The 21010-nt window shown below is 40.8% G+C and overlaps 1 protein-coding gene across 3 annotated transcripts in view; it reads right to left on the bottom strand.

Moving 5' to 3' along the window:
• The window catches only part of CTNNA2 (catenin alpha 2), a 417182-nt gene that overhangs the window by 384988 nt on the left and 11184 nt on the right, over positions 1-21010 (bottom strand). For all 3 annotated transcript variants that reach the window (XM_082236383.1, XM_082236385.1, XM_082236384.1), the window contains exons 2-3: positions 17975-18094; positions 15381-15647 (exon numbers count right to left, since the gene is read on the bottom strand). In XM_082236383.1, the coding sequence (XP_082092509.1) occupies positions 15381-15647; positions 17975-18094 (387 nt within the window). The remainder of the gene's footprint in view (positions 1-15380; positions 15648-17974; positions 18095-21010) is intronic.

The raw sequence follows: 21010 nt of genomic DNA, 5'->3' as shown, positions 1-21010 counted from the left end.
CCTTCCTCCTTCTTTCTCTCTCGCACACACACTTCAATAAAAAGTATTTCCCTGTTTGACAATTTGAATTGATTCTGATAAAATGAGCTATAAATGAAACTCCAGAATTCAAGTTTGACCCATGTGAGAATCATTTCTAACACCCCCCCCAAAAAAAAATAGCCTTGTTTCAATACTTACATTTTTAACAGGAAAAATAAGTTTTGATACAAACATAAATAAATAAATGAAGGTCTTACTTTTGGTAACTCAAAAGTTATAAAAATGGCAGCCTTAAACTTCCCATAGCTACTGACAATCAGTTAGTGAATGACTAATGTAAAGTGTTCCAGTTCATTTACATTTGTAATTAATCAAAATCATTGAAGTCATAAATCAAAGCTTGACAACGTAATTCAGATTATGATTAATTGTTCTGAGGTTCCTAGCTGCCAACGACAAAGTAATAGAAAATGTGTCTGTAGTGGGATGGTCAACACATGATTTTACACACTTTTGTAAAAGTGGAGACACTTATAAAAGTAGTCAGGGCAATATATACTGAACAGTCAGTCAAATTGATAGTAAATAATATCTAAGGAACAAGACAAAATGCCCATTGTTGTTCATATTAGTTTTAGAAGTATTGGCACAAATAATAAGATGTAACCAAGAAATTAAAGGTATAAGAGTGAGACAATATAAACTAAAAGCATTCACAGACAACATGGTGATATCTCTAGAAGAACCAATACAGTGGTACCTTGGTTTACAACCATAATCCGTTTTGGAGGTCCATTCATAAACCAAAACAGGTTGTAACCCAAGGCACGCTTTCGCCAATGGGGCCTCAAAAAAAAAATGTTCGTAATTAAAAAAAACAACGGGTTATCATCCAAAAAAAGTTCGCAAACCGGGACACGTACTTCTGGGTTTGACATGTTTGTACGTAATCCAAAACGTATGCAAACCAGCCTGTTCGCAAACCAAGGTACTACTGTAGAGTCAATTCTGAAAGTATTATAAGAGATAAGGGGGGGGGGAGTGTAGCAGGTCTTAAGATTAATAAAGACAAAACCAAACTCTTGGTTAAAAAAAAAAAAGAAGAATGATGAGAGCAAAAATAAGTGCCAACACATCAATTTACCATATTTCTCCAGGCATAACACACTTCCTGTTTGCGGGTACTACTAATTAAGAAAATGCGGGGAGGATTGCCCTGAGTTATTGAGAGCACAGAGAGTGGCTGACAGGCAAGCACGCAGCAGCGGCAACCACACAATCATTTTAAGAAAGGGACTTATGAACTCCGGCACCCTCCTCCATACCTCCACTTCAAACACATGGACTCACACACTTCCTTCCTCCCTCTCACATGCACACATACCGAGCCACCCTCTCACACCCCCTCACGTTACGCACGGTGCAAAATCTCAACTACCCATCCTTGTCAGGCTGCCAAGAGGGCAGGAAGGTTGGACTTCAGCTCGGCCACGGCCGCTTCTCTTCCAGCTGATGCCCCCCTCCACACACACACACACACACACACACACACACACACACTTGGAGTGTGCACGGTCGCAAGCGCTCCTCCAGCAGCCTCCTCCAGCTCCATTTCAAGGTAGTGAAGGGGCTGGGATCGCCATTTCACTCAGTGCTGGGGAGACAGCACGTGTGCCCACAGAGAGGGCTCCGTGTGTTGCCTCTGGCACGCTTGCCATAGGTTCGCCACCACTGATCTAGGTGTATGGTTAACAGAAAATAATATAAATCTGTATAAAGATAATTATTCAAAAACTTGGAAAGACATTAAAAGAAATTTGGAAATTTGGAACAGAAGAAAACTTTCACTGTTAGGTAGCATGTCGACTATAAAAATGAATGCATTACCAAGAATGTTATTTTTGTTTCAATCAGTTTTGGTGATAAGCAAGACAGATTGTTTCAATGTACGGCAAAAAGATAGTGCTAAATATATCTGGTGGCAAGGAATAAACTGAGAATAAAATATCAAATATTGATAGATGCAAAAGAGAGAGGAGGTTTCTCCCTGCCGGATATGAGATTATGCTATGAAGCATCTTGTCTTTGTTGGTTGAAGGATGGATGACACTGAATAATCCACATATCTTAGATTTAGAAGGTCATGATAATATTTTTGGTTGGCACGCCTATTTGTGGTATGAAAAAGTGAAAGTACATAAAGGATTTACAAATCCCATAATTAGGAAAAAACCTGCATAAAGTATGGAATAAATACAAAAATTTATTGCAGACAAAACACCACTTCGGCTCTCACCATTGGAAGCCATAGTGGTAAAGGGGGGGGGAATGATTGAAAGTTGGACAACTTATAGAAATTTATTAAAACAAGAGGGAGGAGAGTATAAATTAAAAGAATGTAAGGATTTATCAGGAAAGCTAACAACATGGATACAATATCATCATTTGAATGAAGTATTTAAGAAAGATAGGATACGAGGGCTTGGGGAACAAATATCACAATTGGAGAGAGAACTGTTCGAATGTAATGTTGTCTAAAATGTGCTGTCTAAAATGTATAGGATATTATTGGAATGGGAGACAAAGGATGAGCAAGTAAAATCTTCAATTATACATTTGGCAATAGATTGGTTATAAGACAGATATGGAAGCATGGGAATGACTGTGGAATATGGATATAAAATTTACAGCGTGCTAAGGTTTAAGAGAAAACTATATGAAAATGTTATCTAGACGGTATCTAATACAGAGTAAATTGGCAAAAATGTATTGCCAATTGTTGGAAATGCAAAGAGAAAGAATGTATTTTTTATCATATGTAGTGGTCTTGTAGTAAGCTTATTCGGAAATGATAAAGCTTACTCGGAAATGATATATAATGAATTGAAAAAGATGTTTAAAATAACATTTGTAAAAAAACCCAGAAGCTTTCCTTTGGGGAATCATAGGGGTAAAATTTATTCATGCATTCAGTTCCAGCGGCAAGAATGCTATTTGTCCAAAAGTGGAAAGAAGAAGTTCCAATGAAAGAAGAAAACAGTGGTACCATGGGTTAAATACTTAATTCGTTCCGGATGTCCGTTCTTAACCTGAAACTGTTCTTAACCTGAAGCACCACTTTAGCTAATGGGGCCTCCTGCTGCCACTGCGCTGCCAGAGCACGATTTCTGTTCTCATCCTGAAGCAAAGTTTTTAACCCAAGGTACTATTTCTGGGTTAGTGGAGTCCGTAACCTGAAGCGTATGTAACCCAAGGTACCACTGTAGAGACAAAAGTTATGGAACATGCAGAAATGGTGAAACTTACCAGAAATAAGAAATCAAGATAACAAACTTTTTATAAAACAATGGAAATGATGTATTGAATATTTACAAACAAACTGTAAACAGATAAGGACACTGGCAGGATTATTGTAATAACCTGCAGTTTCATAGGAGCATATATCTAAAGTAGATGGATAAAATAAGTTATAATATGCAGGAAATGTAAAAACAAAAACAAAAAGCTAAAGAACCGCAGAAAGAGGAGAAAGGAAGTTGAGTTTTGAAATGTTAGAATGATTATAAAACTATTGAAATGTATATAGTTGGAAACCATAAATTATTTTTTAAAAAACAAAACAACAACAACATGATTTTATTTCCATGATCAAAGATAAACGAGTGTTCCATTTCCCCTCAGGGTTCAACAATGAGATTCCACAACAGCTGAGTTTTTAAGTGGCTCAAAGTCCTAATTCAGGTACCAATTATAAAATTTTGGGGGTCTGTCCAAAACTGTCTTTACTGGACGTCAGGGCAAACAGATGCCAACAACAGATGCAAAGCAATACATCAGAATTTGTCTCCGAGGACCTTGATTGGAACTCGCATCCATGAGCTGCTTCCCCATCTCAGATTCCAGATGGGCATACATGCATCTAAAAGTAAGATAGGGTATGGGAACATTACACACATGTGGAGGGAGAGGAGTCGCCTGAAACCTGCTTAACTATGCAGCATCTACAATTTGTGGAAAAGGTTTTTGTTTTTCATGTACAGTGGTACCTCAGGTTAAGTACTTAATTTGTTCCGGAGGTCCGTTCTTAACCTGAAACTGTTCTTAACCTGAAGCACCACTTTAGCTAATGGGGCCTCCCGCTGCCGCCGCACCGCCGGAGCACGATTTCTGTTCTCATCCTGAAGCAAAGTTCTTAACCTGAAGCACTATTTCTGGGTTAGTGGAGTCTGTAACCTGAAGCGTATGTAACCTGAAGCGTATGTAACCTGAGGTACCACTGTATTTTGTGTTACTTTGTATTTTTATGAACTGATCTTGAAATGAAGGGTGGTGTATGTATTTAATATAAATATATAAGAATACAGTGGTACCTTGGTTCTCAAACTTAATCTATTCCGGAAGTCTGTTCCAAAACCAACGCGCGCTTTCCCATAGAAAGTAATGCAAAACAGATTAATTCGTTCCAGACTTTTAAAAACAACCCCTTAAACAGCAATTTAACATTAATTTTACTATCTAACGAGACCATTGATCCATAAAATAAAAGCAATAAGCAATGTACTGCAGTCACACAATCAATTAATCAATCAATCGGTAGCTGAACTGGATTCCACACAGTCACAAAAATAAAACAGAAAGAGCCACAAAAAGGCAAAATAAATAGCAAAAACAGACAGACCTCAGCATAACACTCAAAATGCAATTGTGGCACTCAAATCAGAAGCGTAACACTCAAAACTGAGCATGTTCGGCTTCTGAAAAATGTTTGCAAACCGGAACACTTACTTCCAGGTTTGCAGTGTTTGGGTTCCAAATTGTTTGAGTACCAAGACATTTCAGAACCAAGGTAGTGACTCTCAGACTGATGTACAAAACAAGCAGCTTCCAAATGTTATGCTGCCTGCGTGGAAGCACGAGAATGTCACAGTAATGGCATCTTTAGTACTTAGTAGAACAGCCTTTTGCTGCTATGACCTGCTGCAGACCGGATGCATAACCAGACAGCAGCTTCCGGCAGCATTCCTCGGGAATCTGAGCCCATTCCTCCCACTAGAGATTTTCTGTGGGGTTCAAGTCAGGTGACTGTGATAACCACTGCAGAACCTTCCAGGACTTATTATGCAACCAAGCATTAGTGGAATTGGAGGTATCCTTGGCATGACATTTCCTCCCAGGATTTCCCGATATTTCAATGAATCCATCCTGCCTTCCACGTGCTGCAAGTTTCCAGTGCCAGAGGATGCAAAGCAGCCCCAGAGCATCATTGAGCCTCCACCATGCTTCACTGTAGGCAGTGTTCTTTTCAGCATATGCTGCATTTTGCTTCCTTCAGACATAACGCTGATCCATGGGGTCAAAAAGCTCCCATTTGGTTTCATCGCTCCACGGAACAGAATCCCAAAACTTCTGTGGCTTATTTATATGATTTTGAGCATACTGGAGCTGACTTTTATTGTGCTTGTGAGTCAGTAGTGGTGTAGGTCTTGGAGTTCTGGCATGGAAACCTGCGTTTAGTGTGCTTTACTGTGCTCACTGAAATCTCGGTGCCTGCTGCCACCAGTCTTGCTGCAACTCCTTTGCAGTCACTCAAGGGTTTCCCCCATCTGGTTGCTGCCACAGATAGCTTGCTTTTTCTGTCCTGTCCAGGTAGTGTAGCTGCTGTTTCTTTCACTTGGAACTTGCTTCCAACGGTATCTCTGGGAACACTCAGTGCCTTCACTATTTTCTTGTATCCTGCTCCTTGTTTGTGAAGGGTGATAATCTCTTCTTTTACCTTCTTGGATCATTTTCTTGATTTAGCCATACAGTCATACCTCGGGTTACAGCCACTTCAGGTTGCATTTTTTCAGGTTGCAGACCGCCAAAACCCGGAGGTACTGGAACAGGTTACTTCCGGGTTTTGGTGGTCACACATGCCCAGAAGAGCTAAATCGCAATCTGCATGTGCAGACACGGGTTGCGAACACTGCGGGTTGCAAACATGCATCCCACATGGATCACGTTCGCAACTCGAGCATCCACTGTATTTCTAACATGCAGCCAAATTTGACATTCAGCAAACCCCTAGCCAGTTCAGGTATTTCATGTATTCCAGCTCAAGCACACCTGGTGCAACTAAAGGAGCCCTTGATTAGTTCATATGGTGGGCTTGAGACAACACCTGTCATATTTGTGCTGTTGTGAGGGATTCTATTCAGGGGGTTGAATAATAATAAGACTGGAAAAGCCTGTATAAGCTGCAATTTCAGCTGAATTTGGGGAGACCACTTGAAGCATTGTTGTGTTGAGCTATTTCAATTGTTTTTGTTTGATTTGTTCATTGCAAACAGCTGAAAGTCTATAAATTTAGATAATAAACCTGACTTGCAATGGGGGGGGGGGTTGAATAATTTTGATTGCAACTGTATGTAATGCCTTGCAATTTCAGCTCCCTTGGCTTTCCAGTTTTACTTTAATTACCAAAAGCATTCAACAGGCCATGCCTTGATTAACTTTGGTCCACAGCTAACTTTACTGAAATGTTTTGCTGCCAGCAGGGTGTTGTTTGTTTGTTTTAACCCGTGCTGTTTTACGGGGTCTGTTCTCTGGGTATTTGGGATATGGTTTTTAATGTAAAGTATTTACATTTTTCTTCTACTTGTTCTAAGGTTTACTTTAGGTTTTTAAAGTTCTCTAAGTTGCTTTGAAAGGGACTAATAAATTGAAATAACAACAATAACAAGGCAGAGGAGATTACAATGTTCTTTATAGAATGTGCACAGGCGGAATGTAGTAAGCAAGGCCTGTAGGGGGAAAAATATTGATCCAAAAGCTGAATTGGCCTCAGAACTTAGGATTTCATGAAATAGTGCATCCATGGGCGGATGCAGTCAGTCAAAAAAATGCCTAAGTGAATGAGCAATAGAAAAACACACATAAACATGAAATTAAATCATTTTTACTTAAATGCAGTGTCTTTGGCATTAATTTGCAGGTGTTAAATTTTGAAATAGGCAGTGTTCCTTAAATATGTAGAAAAAAATGGACCTTTAGATCACCTCACATTGACAAGTCTGATAACACACTGTTTGTTTGGTAATAGGCAATTGTAGTTCTTGAAGCTGGTATAAATATCTATAGTTTTGTTCCATTTCCCCCCAACATACCATCCATGGCAACTCGGGTAGCTGCATGCTGTATCAATGACAGATCTGCAGGTAATATACTGTTTGATGAAGTCTTTTCCTGATCATAATATTTCTGAAGATGACAATTTCTCTGTGATAATGAAAGGCGCTTTAATGACTGGAGTCGCAACACTGAGATCCAAGAATAACAATTTGTGGTTTTAATTCAGCTGTCACAAAAAGCTAGTGTAGATTAGCAAGCTGTCAGAAAGTGATAAAACAAGGCTCACTGATGTCTCTGTACCCTTTCTATATATCTCAGATCACACACAAAAACCCCAGAAACTGGGGGGGGGGGGATTGAGCAACCCAAAAACACAAGGACAGAAGGCTGGATCAGTCCAATGGAACATCTAGTTCAGCAACATCTTCTCACTGTGGCCAACCAGGTGTCCATGGGAAACTGGCAAGCAGGACGTGTGCATAAGAGCCCTGTGCCCACCTGCAATTCCCAGAAATTGCCATTCAGAGGCACAATGCCTCTGAAAAAGAGGTGGTGCATAGTCATTGTGGCTAGTAGCCACTGTGTCAGGAACGTCGCTTCCCAGAGCGACAGCGAGAACTCCGAAGAGGAGGGGTGGCAGGCTGAGGAAAAAACAGAGGCTTCCTTTTCATATTGAGAGTGATGCAAGCCCCTCCTGTCCTGAAGTGCGGGCTGTAGATTCCCAAGATAGTGTAGGTCAGACAGAGGCAGGTTCAGAGGAACTGCAGCCTTTAGAGATGGCTCCGGGGGGGGGGGCAAACTGCCCCCAATTCCCCACGGACTTGCTGAAGGAGAAGCGTCCATGCTCGGCATTAGTCCAACAGGAGAAGGGACGGCCGATGGAGGATATCCTGTTGGCGGAGGATCAGCTCTTTAGTGAGCTCAACGTCGTCCTCAGCAGATGATTGAGCTGTGAGCTCGGACCGAAACTACTGTGTAAATACTAATAAATCTAAGCACAATTAAACCGCCAGCTTGCTGTGTTCTTGGTGTAAGAGGGATATCTGTAATCCTGATACATTGATAGCATTTTCCTCCATGAATTTGTCCAGTCCTCTTTTAAAGGCGCACAAGTTAGTGACCATCACTGCCTCCTGGGGGAGTGGGTTCCACAGTTTAAAAAGCTGGGTGGGTGGCAAGATTGATTACTGGAATGCAACTGTATCCATGACCTCTCTGCTCCAGCCATAGAGTTTCTACAGCCATCTTCCCCTTTCTGCTCTAAGTTGCAAAAACTGAGGGTGGGAGAGACGGCAGCATTTGGGAGTCCCAGCAATTGGGGCAACTTAAACATCCAGGTGGGGCAAGACTCCCTAGATTGGGGGTATCCATTTGGATGTCCTCCAGAAGTTGTGGACTAGAACTCCAAACAGTCCTGAGCGCTGCCAACACAGGCTGGGTCTGATGGGAACTGCAGTGCAAAAAACAACAACCACCAAAATGGTTATTCCGCCTCCAGAGAAAGACCTGGCTGGAAATGAATCCAGGAAAATAGTAATTACAACACAACACCCACCCCTATCTCTGTTTCAAAGTTCTACCACAGTAATAGGGCTGTGAATTCTTTCCATTCCTCTGTATCCTAAGAATTGTTTATATTCAATTATTACAGTCTTGCTTTAAAGGAGTTACCCAGAATGTTAACTAAACCTACTAAGTGAATGGCCTGAGTCATTTGCCAGAAAGGGACTGATTCCTTAGACAAAGCTTGGCCATATAATGAACTATACATGAAAGCATTTGTCTTCAAATGTGAAGTACAATTACCACAAAAAGCTTACTGCACGGAGCATTTCATGAATTTTAACTTTTAACTTGGGGAGAAAATGTTCCATGCAATGCCCACTAGATGTCTCTATCACACAACAAAAAAATACAACAGGTAGCAAATTCTCATTGCTAAATCAGTGAAAGAGACACGGCAAGGAGTGTTTTACACACACACACACACACACACACACAGAAACACACAAGCTATAAATTAAACATAGTAGCTATTATCAGATTTTTGTTTTGTTTTGTTTTTAAAGAAAGTTGAGAATTTCACTGGAGGAATAGAGGGGCAAAAGCCTATTTACCCCATTTCTGTCTGCATCTCCCCTCCCCTCCCTGTGTGTGTGCTTGTGCGCGCACACACGCACACACACACACACAAAAACATGCTATGGAGAACTGAGTCCCTCCTAACAAAAGACTGGGGGGATTTTGACAATAAAAGGAGCTGGAAGCAAAATGCTTAAGCATTTTGACTTTGCTGACCCTTCATTGACTGTATTTATCAATATCTTTGCCTTTACCCTCTAACAACAGAAGCACAGCAGTTCAGTCAGGCTGATATTGGGTGGGGGGGATACAAAAGGTTAAAAAAAAGAGGAGGAAAGTCAATGTGAGCAGAGGTCACAAAGAGGCCTAAATTATTGAGGAGTTCTCTCCTGTTTCCAGCTGTATTTTCCAAGAACAATTGACTGACAGTTTTCCTCCTCCTCCTCCTCCTCCTCCTCCTCCTCCTTCTTCTTCTTCTTCTTCTTCTTCTTCTGTAATTATAGTGGCAATTATAGTGCATTTGTGCATCAATTTACACACAGGAGGCATATGGCACGAGTGTACTTTGCAAAAGGAAGCAACAAAAAGGGTTCTTTTTCTGCATTACCACAGCTTTGCCTCCAGGCTTACGCCCGCTCTTTGTTCCTGTATCCATTTCTTTGCCATTGGCACTGTCAACACAGCATTGTTGAAAACAGTTGCTTTTATTCTGTTGCTTCCTCTGTTACTGAGTAATTCTAGAATCACATTAGCAAAGAGGTTCCCATGATTTTCCGTTGTTGTTGCTTCTTTACTAGACTTTTCCCTGTGTTTACTATTTTAACTTTCATGCCTCAGTTTGCATTTTAAAATGCAAACATAATAGATCTGTTTATCAGTTATGCCAGAAGTCATTTGATATCCAGCCGTCCATGTGACACCTCCATGCTCAGAGTTGCCATCCGGCTGACCTATTTTAATCATGATGCTAAGAGTTCATATAATAATAGTCTCCTTTCTACGTCCTGTCAAACTAAATAGGCTTTAGAGGTAGTTGATAGTTGATCTCTGAATGCTAGGGTAAAGGTAACGGTAAAGGTATCCCTGACCGTTAGGTCCAGTCGGGGCCAATTCTGGGGTTGCGGCACTTATCTTGCTTTATTGGGCGAGGGAGCTGGCGTACAACTTCCAGGTTATGTGGCCAGCATGACTAAGCCACTTCTGGCGAACCAGAGCAACTCAGGGAAATGCCATTCACCTTCCCGCTGGAGCGGTACCTATTTATCTACCTGCATTTTGACATGCTTTTGAACTGCTAGGTTGGCAGGAGCAGGGATCGAGCAACGGGAGCTCACCGTATCGCAGGGATTCGAACCACCGACCTTCTGATCGGCAAGTCCTAGACTCTGTGGTTTAACCCACAGAGCCACCCAGGACCAAAGGCAGCTTGGCTGATTTCCTGCAGGCATCTGGCTGGTCTCCTGTTCTGGATTAAGTTTACAAATATATATAAAAGAGGAGTTTTATGGGGTTAAGGAAGAGGAAGTTTATGTGGTTCACTAGTGAACAGAAAGCTTCCTGCAGTGCCTGTTATGAGAGGCACCTTCAATTGATCAAAAATGATCAGCTTGCTTTGTTTCAAGCATTCATGCTTTTTGTTTTTGTGAATGTGCATTCTTGAAATGCCACTTGATTTTTTTCCTTCTCCCACAGAACAAAAAAAAAAAAAGGTTACATTTACATTATGTAAAGGTCACATTTACATGATCAATGTGCATACCCTTTAGGTATACTTCACTCTCCTAGTTTCAAGAGTCAGGATATTCTATTATCTTCTGTAATTTGCACTGCAACTTTATTCACTCAGTCATTAAAGGCATTTACACCCTACTCTTGAGCAGGAAAACTCCCACAGCGGCTTATGAATCAATAAAAACCAAGTCAGTTCCTACCCTCAGGCTTGCAATCTAAAAATACATGACAGAAAATGAAATATGGGGTGAGGGTAGAGGAAAGAAGGGAAGCAAACTCAGGCACCAAATTCTTAATGTGTCTCTTAACCTTCCGAGGTTCTTACATATGACCAGCTTGTCTGGAAATGGACTGTTCACAATTTAAAAACAAACAGGTCTTGGTAGCCCCTGAAGTGGGGGGAAACATGATAACCCAACCCTCCTGGAGGTGACTAAAAGGCAGTCAGAGTTGTTGGCCTTTCTGTAGGGTTGGAGAACCTGTGCTTCTTCATATGCTGTTGAACTCCATCTCCCATCAGCCCTGAACAACTTGGCCAATGGTCAGGGATGATAGGACTTGTAGTCACAGCAACCTTTGGATGATCACAGCTTAACTCACCCCTGCCTCACAGCATGTACAGGGTACCTCCAGCCCATAAGGTTCACAAGCTGTCAAAATTTGGCCTGTGAGACAGTTCCCCCCAAAGACACCTATGATATCAGGTATGGGGCAGATAAAGGTGCAGCTGCAAGAGAACTGGAATATTTAAAGTATGTTCCTAATTATTCATTGGCAAGCACAGCTTGTATTTGGCGCCCTTTAAAATTTGGTGCCAAATGCAAGCCCTGCTAGGACTGCTTCGACTCAGGAACTCCTGAGTGGACCTCATCGCTGCTGAAAGCAGATTGCAGGTTGACACTAAATTCAAGTTAAGCACTGAGTGCAAGGCCCACTCAAATCAGGTCCACTCAGGGACTCCTGATCAGAGCTCCTGCATGAAACCAATATCTGCCCAAAGCAGTGTTTGCAAGTTGGCACTGTGCTTAAAGGCCCATATAGTTAAAGCTATGGTTTTCCCAGGAGTGATGTATGGAAGTGAGAGCTGGACCATAACGAAGGCTGATCGCTGAAGAATTGATGCTTTTGAATTATGGTGCTGGAGGAAACTCTTGAGAGTCCCGTGGACTGCAAGAAGATCAAACCTCTCCATTCGGAAGGAAATCAGCCCTGAGTGCTCACTGGAAGGACAGATCCTGAAGCTGAGGCTCCAATACTTTGGCCACCTCATGAGAAGAGAAGACTCCCTGGAAAAGACCCTGATGTTGGGAAAGATGGAGGGCACAAGGAGAAGGGGATGACAGAGGATGAGATGGTTGGACAGTGTTCTCGAAGCTACCAGCATGAGTTTGACCAAACTGCGGGAGGCAGTGGAAGACAGGAGTGCCTGGCGTGCTCTGGTCCATGGGGTCATGAAGAGTTGGACACGACTAAATGACTAAACAACAACAACAACTGTGCTTCAAGGAAGAAAAGAATAACGGAGCATGCAGAGTGTGCTTCTGAATTTCCTTGACCTGACCTCAAGTGATTGACAAAGCGTTTCATGGATGATGGGATGCATCCATTTCACTATCCCCTGGCCCAGCTGGGGAGAGCAAGTGGAGATGTGTGATCCTTGCTTTCTGCTTCTTGTCTAACTCACAAACTACTCAATCAATTACAGTAATTAAGACAGTTCCACTGAGACCAAATAAGGGATTTAAAGTAATCAGCTTTTGAGTTCCTGCCAAAACCAGCCACCTAGTCTGAGGAATACTAAAAAGCACAGGTGCAAAACAGCACACATGTGTCAAAACTCACTTTGTTTTCAAGTGCAATCAAAGTCATAATTTTAGGGGAAGGGGAGTTGGATTGTTCTAATGGCTTGAGAGAACTGCTGGTTTTATTTATATTGCCCTTTTTAAAAAACTTCTTTTGACAATTGCAAGGTATATTTTAATATTATCTGTAAACTGCTTAGAGGTTTACACTGAAGCAGTATGCAAATTATGTGAAATAAAAATAAATTGGCTAGCTGCTAAACCCACTGTATCTCATTAAAAGTGTTTCTTTTTTTAGGTAGCATGGAACTTGTTCCCTACTACCTATATACTCAAATCATTAAATGCATCTTCTACATTTTGGTGTCCTAGAATAAAGTAGCTAGCAGATGTAGTCTAGTAACTCTAGAAGAAGTACAGTAACTGCCATAATATAATCTCCACTTTTAAGGTACACTTTAAGTAGTGATATGTTAAATACTAAATGCAGGATAAAAGGAAAGAGGTATATAAGTTTTTTAAAAAGTTTGAAAATACAAAGTTTCACGTAATGGATTTCTAAATTTTGGTATCTGCACAAATGATCCTTCCAGACCAATAAATTACATTTCTGGCTGCTACACAAAACAACAATTACTCTGCAGAAATATCCAGATAGCAGTTTGGGGGTTTCTGAGATGCAAACAACCAAAGTTAAAATACTTGCCAGACCTCATTTTGTAAAGTGTAATTGACGATTCAGTTCTTTAAAAGCCTACTTTCCAGCATGGCCTGCTGCTTTCTAATATTTTCCCTGTCATCAGAAGTTCCAGTCCTGTCTTATTTAAAGAGAAAGTTGTTCTCCTTACTTTATTCTAGAAGATTTATTTTGACCGTCATGTGAAATCTTTGTAATGCAAAGTTCACATTATACAGGTCTGTTTGATAGCTTTAACACATACATGCAAGAACCAAGAGCAATTTTAGAAATGTAGGCAGCAGCTGAAGCTATAAAAGGATGATGTTTATGTTTCAAGGGAAATACAAAGCTTATTTTTGAAGGCCATACATAGTAAGCTCACAAAATATCTCATGCACCTGAAGAACAAAAAAAGTCCAAAGGAAGCAAGTCACTCATACATAAATTGGGAATACTGTCATATTAATAATGCACAATCACTTCCCCTTTTTAAACAACTTACAAATTATACTAGAGAGATAAAATGACATTTATAAAGCCCATCAAAAAGTATGAAAAAATTACCTGTAGTTAAAAGGATGCAAGTAAAGCACAGCTATGTAGAGTATCTGCTGGAAGCTCTGCATAGTGTCCTCCATCCTATTTGTTATTGTGTTTATTATGATGCAACACAATGTCCCCTGTTGGTGTTCAGTGCAGTCCTTTCTGGATGGCATTGACTAGCATTAGCTTGAAGCTGCCAAGCATCAGGTGATTTTAGTGAGCTTAAAATGTGCAGTGCATATTACCATGTGGGAAATGGGGAGGGAGGGAATTTTCTGCCAGTTCCAGAACATGATCAGACTAAAGTAGCATATATTTGGGAAATTCCTCTCATCGCTGTAGGCATTTTGTATAACGTGTATACTAGCCTAAACATACAAGACTATAGGATCGTGTGTTACAGTCTCTACCTGCTCTGGTGTTGGTTTCTAATTATTTTATGTAAAGCCATCATTGATGCCAAGTAAATTTCTCACACATTTGCTGTAGGAACCCTCAATGGAACCCTCAATTGGTCAAGGCTTATGATACACTGGCAGGAAAAGCCAGAAAGAGTTTCATACTACTTATCTAGCTATACACTAATTTATAGGCTAACTTTTGGGGAATAGCAGCCCACAAGAGGCAACATAAGTAAAAGTAAAAGACACAATTCATTGCAATGCAATGCAATACAAAACCAAACCAAAACCTAACAATTTATTTACGTAATTACAAATTTAATTGTAATGAAAATAAATCCTGGCAGATTAAAAAGTAATACACACTAAAACACCTCTACAAATTAAAATCATACAGTAAGGCCTAAATTAACAAAAAAGCAGGACAAACTAAATACGTTTTTAAAACCGTCTGCACTTCCATGGGGAGGGAGTTCCACAATCTGGGAACCACTAAAGGAAAAACTATATCTCTCATGCACAGAAACTGAATTAATTGTAAAGGTGTGTGCCTACAAGGAAAATCTTAGTGCCAGGTAGGCTTGTAGGAGATCTTTCAGATAACATGATCCCCATAGTTTAGTGCATTGTATCAGGGTCAGACCTAATATTAGGCACCTGCCTCAGGTGGTAGATGCTGGAGGAAGGAAGTGGAAGCAAGTTACTCGAGGACACAGATGTATATACCAAGTGGTCCATTCTGCCCCTCCTCAGCTAATGTGCTACACTTAGATGTGATAGAAGATGCAGTGCCATCACCAGCACTAAAGGAAGATTCAACCGCTGGTCTAGTTGGTTAGGTATATGGAAAGAAGAGAAGACATCTTCTTATTCTGCTCCATAAGATGCAGAATGTTTGAGGCCAGCCCTGCATACTGTTTTTCACTGTGTAGTATTAATTCCAACTTTAACCTTCATTCCTAGACACCCGGAAATCATTGTGATCATGTGAAAGTAAGCACCCACTCTTTCTTTTCATGCAAGCTGGGGGGGGGGAACACACACACTTACATCAAACTCATTCAGCGCTGCAGCGAGTTCCCCAATGCCAGTGTGCCCCTTGTTTTCATCAGTTGGTGAGGTGGCCTGAGCAGCGTTTGAGATGCCAGCAATAGCTTCTTGGACTTGCTTAAAGACGTAATCCCGGTTAGCTCTGGTTGCTGCTACGTCAGGGTGACGGAGGAAAGCTTGAGAAGCAGTATACAGCATGGTGGCATTCTTTTTCAGGGCACCACGAGCAGCAGCCATTTCATCCCGACAGTGGGGATCCTTGAGTTCCTGTTGCAAAATATACAAACATACATATATAAGCATGGGATTCCCCCCCCCCAAAACCAATGGCTTGGAGGAAATGTTAAAAGTCTGGTTTGGACCCTCTGCTTTCTCCAAGGAGCTCAGGCAGCAGACATTGGTGATGCTCTCGTTTTATTTTTGCAACTATCCCATGAGCTGTGCTTGGCTGAGAGACTGTGATTTACCCATGATCACTCAGCAAAATGGGTGAATAGCTGTTATGAACCTCAGTTGTCCAAGTCAAACTGTTTGCCCAAACTGGCTCTCTGCTGCTTGATAGTCAAGAGATATGGATAAGGGGAATGGCACCTTCATAGGGAAAAAAATACATCTATGGATCTTCAAGGGAGAAACCAAATTAATTCAGAACCCAAAATATAACACCTCGTTTCTTTTCTTCAAGAGCCCTAAAACCATCTTCTATGGACATATGAGGGGCTCCTGGCAGTCTTACATCCTAACAGGAACTGTAGCTGCATCAACTGTATGAGACAACACCTCCATAACAGGACTGCTGACAAGGTCCATGCAATTGCAGCTACTCAAAAAAGGACAGTCTTGATCATGCAGATGGCAGCAGCAAAAGAGCAGGGGGGCGGGGTAGATACCAGGTCTCCACAAAATTCCTATCCTGCAAGCTCCAACAGGTCATCATTAGGGACTTTTGAACATATGAATGAGGGCTATGATTTGGATAAATATGTCCCAAGTGTGTGCTCTATGAAAGATATAATAAACTTTCGGTGGAATCGAAAAGGCGAGTGATGTGGAGGTTGAAGCAAGGCTTCAGAATTAATTGTGTGCACATCTAAAATCTTGGGCTACATGACAAGCAAAATTGACTAGATAGGCTACTTATTTTTATACCCAGAGGCTCTTTAGGAACAATGGGAATATAACTGCAGATCATATTATATTATTACTTTTGAACCACTCTCTTTTTTGCCTTCTTTAATGGGAAGAATGAGCCAAAGAGTCATCTTTTTAAACCACCCCAAGATTAACAATGTTTTGGCTCACACAAGGCATTACAGTTCTCATTAAAAGGAAGTATCTTTAGTTGTCTTGCCTCCTACATAGTGCCTTTTGTACAAAAAAAAAAAAAAAGATTTTCTGTACCCAAGCCTTGAAAATATGGGTTAAACTTATATAATCCTCTGGCCTAATTTTCAGAAGTGCAAGCCCTCTGTGCCCATTAAAGCACTGCATGGCCCATTTGGGAAGGAAGCACATCATGATTAGGGTTCTTAAAAGGAGGGCATTCAAAGTGCTGCATTGCATTTAAAAAAATACACACATTTCCACGCCCCCTCCCCTGGTAGCAGCCTGATTCATTCAGTCTGGTGTGAATCTGCTTCGGATGAAAATTTTCAGCTGAAAACCGGTATAACAAGATAACCAATTAGGGGTTTATCACACATCTGCATGTAAAGCATAATAAAATCCTCATTACTACTGCACAGGAAATTATGACTCATCTCAAGGTAGTTTGGTTATCTATAGGGGGTCACTGGTACCCTGACCTCTTCCAGAAATTAGGATAAAGATTATTCCAAATAGAAGGTGGAGAGAAGGCACAGAAGCATATCCACAGTCACAGCAGGATTTTTAACTAAAGTTGCGACTGAAGTTCATAATTCCCAGGCTCAGAAGTAGTACAGGCATCTCCCCACTTACGGGTGTTTGATTTGTGTGTGACGGCATATAAGGATGCTGCCTTCTACTGAATCAGACCTGTGGCCCATTTAGCTCAGTACTGTCTACAATGGCAGTAGAACTCCAGGGTTTCAGGCAAGGGCCTCTCCTTAGTCCTATCTGCAGATGTTGAGGATTGAACAGAGGAGTTCTTGCATGCACCACAGCTTCTCTACCACTGAGCTATAGCACTTCCCCAAAGGTGCCTTAGGATTGGTGATCCCACTATCCCTCCAGTGACCTAACTGGAAATGCAATGGGATTTCTGAATCTAGAATTTGGCTCAAGGTAGACCCATCAAATGATACAAGGTAGTTTCCCATGAGTACAGCTCCCCATGCTGTGCTGTCTACAAGATTTACTGTTGCATTTATATCCCACTTTTCCTCCCAGGAGCTCAAGGTGGCATATATGGTTATTTTTGGAGTTGCTTTTCAGGGGGCTGAAGAGGCTGCAATGGGAAAGGATAACATCAGGAACCCCAGAATGCAGGGGATCTTTGGAGCCTCATCCCCTTTCCCAGTCTCTGAAACTGATAAAAGATCTAGAATCTTTGAATACTATGTTGAAATAGTCCTTTTTTAATTTCTTCATGTACTGTTTTTAATTATATCCACCTGTTGTCTTCTAGCAGCTACATAGTTAAGCTTCACCATCTCTTTCCCAAATTCTTTGAAGCGGTTTGCAAGGTCTTGCTCATTTGTGGCATTCTTCACAGCTTCTAATGCTTCTTCTACCTATAAGGGAGAAAAATACGAGAGAGGGTTAAATTCCTGCCAGCTGATTTTCAGATATTATTTATAGCCTAATAGCTGTTTCACACATTACAGATTTGGCACGTATCTGCCTATATCCTGTATCACAAGAAGCAAATAGATTTTCACGTAAAATTTGATTAAAGGTTAAATACCTGCAAACATAGATACAGTGTGGATTTCATGTGAAAAATTTTGCATGGTTCTTTGGATTTATGCATTAGCATGCACCTGCTTGTAACCCATAACACAGACATCCACAACCAGGTGACCTTTAGGCTTTTGGGAATACAACTCCTCTCATCCCGGGCTATTGGCCATGCTACCTGATGCCCACTGGCTTATGGGAGTGGGACTTCAAATCAACAGCCAGGGACCAGGTTGCAGGTGTCTGTCATAATGTATGAAGCAGATATCTCTGTGTGTTTCGCATGTACACTTCAAACAGTTGGGAAAGCAGACTACGGGGAAACATGCAGTGCTGAAACTATTTATGATATGCCATATGCTGTCTAATCCACCCATTTGCAGTAACAAAAGAACAGCTGAAAATAAAGAATGGCAGCAGTGCAATCAGGATGATTTTGAACCTTCCATTTTTAACATGTGTGCTTCCACTCAATCTGTTGCAAAACTATTGGCAGAAAAGAACATACACCCATAGTTGTTCTTCATTGCTATACGAAAAGAGCAACTCTGAAGTTTTCATCACATTGCCAATCCCCAATCCCCAACCCCTCAAAAAGAACCCTAAATTGCCATACTAAATTACTACTTCAGGATGGTTCATGTAAAAGTTAGTCATTCTGGTGATTATGAAAAAGCATTTCAAAATATGTATTCAGTCTGCTTGAAAAAATGGCTCTGCCCATGGATGACTACAGAGTGATTACAAATGATCATTTGGTCAAATAAAAAGGTGAATGTTTCACCTTTAAGAGCTGAAAAACACCATATATATCCATTCTAGGGTCAAAGTGCCTATTTGGACCATATGTATGGATACAAAATGGTTGTAAAATAGCATTACTGGTCTGAGGTTCCATACACAGACTAAAGTACCATTGGTAAAAAGGGAAGAGCACACCAAGCATGTCATCTTTGGGATATGAGTAACAAAAGTGAGATCCCTGAATGTGAATACCCTGCCTTTGAAATTCACTCCCCAGGAAGTCTCATTTGATATCTTTTTTGTGCCAGCCGAAGTTTATTTATTTTTATTTCTTGCCCTGACTTTTCAGAATGGTTTTTTTTTTTTTTTTTTTGTGTGTGTGTGTGTGTGTGTGTGTGTGTTATTCTGGCTTTTTAAAGGTTTTTCTGCCCCTGTCTTCTTCTGTTGCATTGCAATGACTTTTATTAATGCTTCATTGTTTAAAACAATTAGAAAACTGCTTTGGGAGGTTATACGCCTAAACAGTGGCATGTAACAGCATGAACACATATACATGCAAATAAGGTCAAGATAATAATTTTCAATTCCCTCTGTAAAATATCATTTATGTTAAGTTAATATTACCCCCTGAATAGCTAGAATGGTGAGATGGGATTTAGAAAATATACTCTGCCATACAAAAGCAGCATCAGGAGAAAAGAATATTGGAATATGACCTGTGGTGCTTAAACCTTTCTTCCAAGAGTTTTCAAAAAGCACAATGGTTAGAGGATTGGGGAAAACCAACCAATTCCTATCAGTCCTTAGCCATATTTTGCTTGTTTCCAATTCTACAATTCTATGATTCCATGAGTCTACTCAAGGTCAAAACCTTTATTGCATTAGCATACAGCCATAGCAAAATAAGACAATACAAAAATGCTAGAGACAAAAACCAAGCAAAATACAAGGCGATGTTGCTGGCGTAATGACATTTAAATTACCCTAAGACAATAATGCAAAGATTTAGTTGCCAGCGCCAACAATCTAATATGCGGATATATATAAAAAGTAATAAAAAAAAGAATTAAAACAGGTCCGGCCTAGGACACACTACCCTGTCAGAGTAGCCCTGAGTTTCAGAGCCTGCACTATGAAGATTGCCACCCCACGTGAGATTTGGGGATTTGCGTCCACGAGAAGCGATTTCAAACAGTCTTCCTTAGACGTAATGGTGGACGGGATCAAGAGGAGGAGCTTAGATCTTATTGGCTTGTAAATAGGGCAGTAGAAAAAGAAATGTATGAAGTCCTCTACTTCATTCATTGTGCATGGACATAGACGCTGAGTAATAGGGGTCTTAGAGTAAATCCCCTGGAGGAAGGCCGTGGGTATAGAATGGAAACGGGCCATAGTAAACGCTCTTCTCAGATTGGGCTCCGTCAGTTCTATCAAGTAGTTGGCAAGTGATCTTACCACTTTCACTTTAGGGAGCCACATGGAGAGGCGGCCTGTGGTGGACTGTGCCCGATCCATGGCCTCGTCTACTCAATTGCAGTATCTATCTATCAAGCAGAAAATCTCAAGGTTTTGGATAGAGAAAGGTGGATATATTGGAGAGACCATCTACTACATTTGATGGCTGTTCCTGGCAATCCTGAAATCATTTGCCGAAAGAATGTGTTTCTTAACTGTTTTTATAATGTTTTTGGTTTCAGTATATTTTTAATGATATTGCTATTCATGTGTTTCCTGCCCTGGGTTCATTTGAGCCAAAGGATGGGATATACCGTAATTGAAATAATAATAGTAGGAAGAGGGAGACATGGGAAGAACTGGAAAATGTGTTAAGGAAAACAAATGGCATTAGATCAGATTTTCTAACTTATTGGCTGGTAACCTACATTATTTAGGTAACCTGGAATTAAGCCATTTGTGAAAATGCAAGCATAATAGTAGAAGATGTAATTGAGAAGTCACAAAGTACATCCAGGTACAGCCTTTTTAATGGGGTTTAGCCACTTTCA

This window comes from Podarcis vaucheri (genome assembly GCF_965113315.1).
Source record: "Podarcis vaucheri genome assembly, chromosome: 9".
Taxonomy (NCBI): domain Eukaryota; kingdom Metazoa; phylum Chordata; class Lepidosauria; order Squamata; family Lacertidae; genus Podarcis; species Podarcis vaucheri.
Note: the sequence above shows the minus strand (reverse complement) of the source record. Positions and strands in the feature narration are given on the sequence as shown.